Source organism: Lycium barbarum, chromosome 8, assembly GCF_019175385.1.
Source record: "Lycium barbarum isolate Lr01 chromosome 8, ASM1917538v2, whole genome shotgun sequence".
In the NCBI taxonomy this organism is placed as follows: domain Eukaryota; kingdom Viridiplantae; phylum Streptophyta; class Magnoliopsida; order Solanales; family Solanaceae; genus Lycium; species Lycium barbarum.
Window position 1 is genome coordinate 110,394,489 of NC_083344.1, and position 7,664 is coordinate 110,402,152.

At 38.0% G+C, this 7,664-nt stretch overlaps 1 protein-coding gene across 1 annotated transcript; it reads right to left on the bottom strand.

Moving 5' to 3' along the window:
- Window positions 1–209: 209 nt before the first annotated feature.
- Window positions 210–7,369, bottom strand: LOC132606676 (protein ALTERED PHOSPHATE STARVATION RESPONSE 1-like). Its single transcript, XM_060320271.1, has 4 exons — window positions 5,724–7,369; window positions 5,190–5,389; window positions 4,194–4,417; window positions 210–3,536 (listed from the first exon to the last, which is right to left on the bottom strand). The coding sequence occupies exons 1-4, from the start codon at window positions 6,937–6,939 to the stop codon at window positions 2,792–2,794; spliced, it is 2,385 nt and encodes a 794-aa protein (XP_060176254.1). The 5' UTR covers window positions 6,940–7,369; the 3' UTR covers window positions 210–2,791.
- Between the last annotated feature and the right edge of the window lie 295 nt (window positions 7,370–7,664).

Here is a 7,664-nt window from a genome sequence, read left to right on the forward strand (position 1 = left end):
CAAACATAACCGTGCTGTGTATAAAATGGAATCATAGATAAGGAGAACTAGAGTCTTGAATTTGGTCATAAGAAGTAAAGAACCAAGAAGTATCTCTAATTATTTTCTTGTAAGTTGATTGATGTTTTAACAGTTTGTTTGAGGACACAATTTTGGCCTTTGATGATTCTTACATCGATTTTATAAAAAATGGTAAAGAGGCAAAAGGGTGCATAATCCTTCCTCCTGGACCAAACTAGCCATAGACAAATATCCGATGGAATTCACCTTGTTATCGTCAAAACACTAACTGTTCAACTACTTCCTCGTCTACATATCTAATTTTAGATACATATTATTGATTGAATCTTAAGAAACAGAGTCCGGCGCCAAAATGGCACATTTTTATAGCCTAAAGACGAAAGTTGCATGTCCTTTTTTTTTCTATACCCAATTGGGTTTTTCATTGAACAACCAACGAAATGTTAAATAATATTAACGTCTCCGTCATTTTGTTAAAAAAAAAAATCAAAATACCATTTCGTTGGGCTACCAGCGAAAAGTTTTAAAATTTTTTCTTATTATTTTTTAGCATTTCGTTTGGTGTCCAGCGAAATGTGGTTTTTTTTAATTTTTAGCCTTTCACTACTAAACCAGCAAAACGTGCTTCTTTTTTTTTCAATTTCGTTTATATTGCGACTCCCGTGACTTAAAGAAAATAAAGTTGCAGATTCAAATTTAAGACGAGCATTGATTGGTCACATCAAAATAATTTTTTTGTAGTTCGTGACTCAATTTTGTGAACTATTTTACTTTTTTCGATCAATAAATATTGCCTATCTGGACCCATATTATATCCTTCATCTTTCAATTTTCTTTGACCATTTCATATCTTTCAGGATGGTAATGTTCGACACCCTTCACATCCAGATCTAAGTGAAGAGGCCGAGATGAGGTGCTAGTCTGAGGAACGTCGAAAAGGAGGTTCGCCAAACCCTCTTGCCTCCAAGGTTGTCGGGAATTACTAAATGCGGCAAAACCTTATGATATTGCTGGTGGAGTAACCATATTAGACGAGTTATATAGAGCCTCGGACGGAATCATAGATGGGCCACATATATCCATGGTCGGATTATATAGTGGGAGCTGTGTATATCCATAGATGAGTGATATGGAGCAGTAATAGATGGGCCGGATCGATGGATAATATGGACTAGGTAAATTCGTGGATGGGTGTGGCTCTAGATCATCAACGTGAATTTACCCAGTCCATATTATCCATCGATGGATTTTTTCGGCCCATCTATGACTGCTCCAGAAGCTCCATATCACTCATCTATGGATATACAGAGCTCCCACTATATAATCCGACCATGGATATATGTGGCTCATCTATGATTCTGTCCGAGGCTCCATATAACTCATCTAATATGGTTACTCCACCAGCAACATCATAAGGTTTTGCCGCATTTAGCAATTCCAAACAACCTTGGAGGCAGGAGGGTTTGGCGAACCTCCTTTTCGACGTTCCTCAGACTAGCACCTCATCTCGACCTCTTCCCTCAGATCTGGATGTGAAGGGTGTCGAACATTACAATCCTGAAAGATATGAAATGATTAAAGAAAATTGAAAGATGAAGGATATAATATGGGTACAGATAGGCAGTATTTTGATGTGACCAATCAATGCTCGTCTTAAATTTGAATCTGCAAATTTATTTTCTTTAAGTCACGGGAGTCGCAATATAAACGAACTTAAAATAAAATAAAAAAGCACATTTTGCTGGTTTAGTCGAGAAATGCTAAAAATTAAAACCACATTTCGCTAGACACCAAACGAAATGCTAACAAATAATAAGAAGAATATTTAATTGCATTTCGTTGGGATTGTAAGGAAATGCGAAATATTAAAAAAAAAAAAAAAAAACATTTCGCTGGTAGCCCAACGAAATGGTATTTTAATATTATTATTTTTTTAACAAAATGACAGAGACGTTAATGTTATTTAACATTTCGTTGGTTGCCCAACAAAAAACCCATTTTGGTATAGAAAAAAAAAAGAACATGCCATTTTTGTCTTTAAGCTAGAAAGCCATTTTGGCGCCGGATTCTTAAGAAACACGTCCCTATTCAACAACCAAAATACAACTAATGTAATATCTCTAGTCTCATGCCATGCTTAATGTCAGGCAACTGCAGTTTCATGACTTACATCACCAAACAGCCTCAGACGCAGAACACCTCTTACAAAAATGAAGTGTCATTGGTCTCGAAAGAATGACTCCAATACCTCTATTCTCCCGACATTCCAGCTTGGCGTCCCGGCATCACGCACCTCCCTCTTGCCAATAACAACCCGAACCAATCACTCCCCCCCTCCTTTCCGACACCCCAGCTTGGTGATCCTAGACTTCAAGTCAAGTCCATCTGATTATCTCCAGCAACAATTTTCAGATGTTCATCAACAATAGTTCCAACAAGACAGTTTTCATCTTTAAACATTTCCTGCCTGGTAAGTATATTATTGTTGGAACAAATCCAAGGAGACTGCTAAAACTGAAGGTTCAAGAATATCTGATCTGAGCATTGCAAAAAGTTCCCGTTGCAACAACTCAAAAGGCATATTGCTGTCAGCTTAGTTTATTACATCTGTTTTCTGCAAAGGAGGATGAAACTGATCAAGCTGTAACAATGCTACAGCAAGAGTAGCAAGTCCGACGAGGCTTCATTTCCCTTTGTCTCCCAACCTGGAATCTCTATAATTTCTAATTAGAGAATAAGCATATCCGGGTGCCGGAAAGGGCAAGCAATGCTATGACACTGCCTCAGGCTCTCGAGCAAATCTATCCTCCTCAATACATTGCAAAAGCTCCTCGTATACCTTCAAGGAGTTAGCAGTGAACCTTTCTATGGCCTCAAATATACGCTGTAGACCAACCTGAAAACTACTATTTTTGCTAGTCTCGCTCTGGTAAACATGCCTATTTAATGAGAGACTATTTTCCTCACCAGAGACCAGAACTATTCTTTTGTCTAGTGCATGAATCCCCTTTTGTATCTTCTGGTCTTCCCTCTCAAGGTTCTTCACTTGTCGCTCCATATCCTTATTCACCATCATCTTTTGGCGCAATTCCAGCTTATCTCGCTCCCAGAGCTGAAGCACATTTGTAGCAAAATCTCGCATACAATCAACCACCTCTTTCTCAGAAACCCTTTCAAATGCTTGTGACCAATGATTACAAATGACAAAAATAGGGGGAGCGCCAATCCTACCAGGAGAAAAGGGAGCTATTCCATCGTCTGTTTCTTCAGGCACATATAGAAGACATTTCATAAGCCAATTGTTCAATGCTCTCACATAGCCTTTTTGTGCGCTCACCCAACAAGAGAAACTCAAAGTCCAGTTCAAAAGCTCATGCTCAAGTTGCAGAGTGGCTTCAAGATTAGCATCACAGAAGTGTTTGTGCGATGCAATGTCATCTAATCGTTTTGCAGCTCCAATGGCTACGCATTGGTGGCGATGGCAATCAAGCATCGATTTCCACATTCTACTTAACCTACACACAAGAACCACACAAGAGACACTTAAGAGTTGGAAATAATAGATAAATGTATAATCAGTGAAGAGACAAAAAGTCATCGAGAAAACTTGGCAGTGATTAGACTGATACTAGAACAAGAAAAGATATCAACTGCTGCAGCATTTATGCACTCGGCTTGTAAAAATTATATTATGAAGTTTCATGAACATGTTCACTGACCCAAGATGGAAATCAAGTATTTCCATAGAGCCTAAAATTGCAGCTCAATTTAATGGTAGTCTACATCCTAACTATTTTAGCAGTAACTGTGATGGCTAACTGAATACAAAAGTATTATACGCAGAAATTCTTCATATGCTTTGTTCTTTTTATTGCCCCAAGGATAAAGAAAACCAAACAATATTTTCGACCATAACTTTTTTTAATTATTCAGGTAAGTAGATTATTTTAGATGGTGGATTAGACAGACGCATAAGAAGAAGCTGTTAGAGATAAGCTTGTAGAGTTAAAAACTCGAAATCAAAATGTAACAAAGTTGACCCTTTTCACTTCCATGTATAAAGGAAACTAATAATAGCAAAACCATGCAGAAAGTTCTTCACAATCTCAGCAAGAATTTTTATATGCCAATAGCTATTTGTCCATTCAATAAGGTCCAAAAAATGCACATACCCCTGAATGAGTTCATTCAGTTGTGGCCACAACTCTTCATCCCTCAACTTGTTTATCTTCTCAGAAATCTTATCAACTACCTGAATTGCAATTCTAATCTTTGAGGAGAGACTTAAAACCAATTTTCTGGTCATGTCAACCTTGTGAGAGTCGGCACCCCTTTCATCTAATTGCTTCAGCTTTCGACTTTTCCTTTCTTGAAGCACCCTTATCTTCTCCTCCACCTGAAAACCACAACCACAATCACATAATAACCACCAAGCAAAGTAAATACATCATTATCATGCAAATTGCACAGCTGACGCTAATTGCTAGTCAAACAGAATACAAGTCACAGGAATAATTGCAGCTAATAAATTGGGAGAAGAAAGGAGAAAGAGAAGTCAAAATTCTAATCAGATTGAACACCTAGAAACTAGTACAAACAACAACAGCAGCAGATTGAACACCAAGAAACCAGTACAAAGAGACTCTTAGAAACCTACAGAGATTGACAAAGAAAGGAGCTCTATGACAAACTGAGGGGACATAGGCAGTGCCTATTAGGTTACACCTTTTCTTAGGACAAATGCAAGTAACACATGCCATAAAAGAAGATATGATGATCAACCAACTGTAATTCAGAAGACATACATCCGTTAAACTGATATGAAAGCATTCAAGCAAAGAAAATTATCTACTCTACATTAGCGAAGCAACATTACAAGATTAAATAGTACACATGTGCAGCATTAGAATTTTTCTATTAGCGCAGAGAAACATGGATTGTCTATAAAAGTTCTAAATGTATCAAGCACCAAATGGTTCCTTTTCTTATTACTACGTACTAGACAAAGGAAGAAACAATCTTAATTCCTCACATCATTTAACGTACATATAGAGCAGGCAAACAAGACCGGTAACTGCCATCCTACAAAACTAAACGACTCATTCAAAGTTTGTAAATGATAGACAATTGGGCAAAATGAAAAGAAGAGTGAGTAGATCAAATAATACCTTAACCTCCTCAAACAGTTTCTTCTCCCAGAGGTACAGCTTCTGTAATGTAGAAGAAATGTTTCCAGGCCTTGAACTAATATCTCCTTCTACATCTAAAATGGCATAATCAGCAACCTCAATCGCAGCATTATTTGATGTAGAAGGTAGCGCGAGTACAGACGAGGAAGGGGCAATGGAGTGCAACATCTTGGAAGAAACTATCCCAATGAAAAGTAAAAGATCAATTAGGCACAACCTCAAAGATCAACAACACCAATTGTACTACTTGCACTAATAAAAAGAAATTAAATAGACACGACGCTAGCTCATTGTCAAAGCTCACAAACATAAAGACAAAATCTTTACAAGGAAAACGACATCAAAAATCAAACTTGATCACAACCACATCGGGTAACTCTGGTTCAGTCCCTGTATTTCTGTTGAAAATTTTATTTAATATGTACAAATAACCTATCCAGAACCCAATAAGCAAAAAAGTTATAATTCAGAACCCATAAACTAATAATCGTGGCTCCGCCTCTGACCACATACCTTGATATGTGGCGTGCTTACGGTTGTGAGGAAGTTTTCCAACCTCGAGCATCTTAGCAACCTCACTCCCCGACTCCGAAGCTCTCTCAAATTGAACCTGAATCTCCTTCACAACATCCGAATCACTCTTAAAACTAGCTACATTTCCCCGGCTCTCCTCCTCATTAACCACTTTCTTATCCACCATGTGCACTTCATACTCAACCGGATCATCCTCATCCTCGTTCGATGAACTCGGCCTCGACTGGTGTTGTATCGACTCTGAATCAACACCCTTCTCATTCTCATTCACCTCAACTGCCTTAACAACCTCGTCCACAAACCTTTTTTCATCCTCACGAACTCCCTTAACAACAACATCATGATGTTCAAAATCCTCATCATTTTCCAAATCAGGTATACCTTCCTCTTCTCTCACCTCTCTTGAGTCTTTACTTCTACTACTTGGCGTATATAACACAGGATAACTCTCAAAAACGTTCAAGAATTCCCACGGTGAACTCCTCGGTGGTGACGGTGGTGGCGGTGGTTGTTTGGAACTCGAAGCCACCAATGTGGGCCCCACCACAGCCCCACCATAATTCGGATAACCCGAGTAGTTGTCATAAGAGTTCGGGTTTGGATTCAGGTTCGGGTTATTAGCATAAGGAAAATAAGAAGTAGAGCGTACAGGTTCACTCATATGAACAGTCTCAGTACTCATTGGTAGTTGTTCATAAGTAACTGAAGGCATTGTTTGGTTCCTCATAAAATTCAGATGCATAAAGCCATCTAAACCAAGCATTTCTTGATCCCCATAAACAAACGGACCATACTGATGATGATGAAGTGTGTTAGGAAAGTCGGAATGTTGGTTAGGAATATGATGTAAAGATTCAGAAGTGGACACGTCATCATCGTCAGAATCAGAATGAAAATGAAGATGTGAACTAGAACTAGAGTGAGAAACATTATTCTCATCAATGACAACATTAACAGGATGTCTAGGGGGGTCATTTTTAGGTGAATGAGGGGTAGAATTAGAGTTAGAAAGATGAGTGTTTTGTTGGAAAAAATTATGTAAAGAGAGGCCAATGTTTTTGAGTGAGTGAAGATAAGCTAAATGGGCTTCAGCTAAAGCGTAACGGTAATGAATAGCTTCATCAAGAAAGGTGCAACGGTCACGGCAAAGAGTCACCGCCGGTAGATCATCAATCTTGGAGGTGGTGCAACCCATTATTAATTTAAATTAACTGAAGAAAAAAAAACAAATAAAGAAAGATACTTGTTGGAGAATGATTGTTGGGTGTTTTCAATAAATTAAATTAAGGGGCGGGGGGGGGGGGGGGCTGTGAGATTTGTGTGAAAATGAAATAAAGAAAGGGATGGTGGGGAGTGGTAGAATGAGGAGTTTTGTAGAATTTTTAGGTTTGTGTGGGGGAATTAGAGAGTGATAGAATTATTATTAGAGGAATGGATGGGGAAGAGCAAGAAGCACCCCATCAGTGGTAAGGGGGTGGAGGGACAATTAAAGATGGAATCTTTGCCAGCTCGGAGATTTGTCGTCTGTTTCTAGTTTAGCAGAGAGAGAGTGAGAAAAGGGATGCATCGGCTAACCAAGGGGTGGGGTGTGTTGCCCAAGCAAAAGTAGTAAAAGCACATTGGATAGGGGAGAGAGAAGTGGAGAGTTACATGGGTAAAGAACCAGTACTTCCTCTGTCCCATTCTATAAGAAAATGTTTGACGGTCATCAAATTTAAGAAATAAAGAAAAAAAATTAAAATTTGTGATTTAAAAAATAAAAATTTATGTGGTTAGAAATAATTTTATTAAAGGTAAAAAAGATAAATTTAAAATTGAATTGTTACTAAATATAAAAAGATATTTTTTTTTTTTGAATTGAGAAAAAATAAACAAATGTCATGTAAATTAGGACATAATGAACAATAAAGAGAGAGGAAA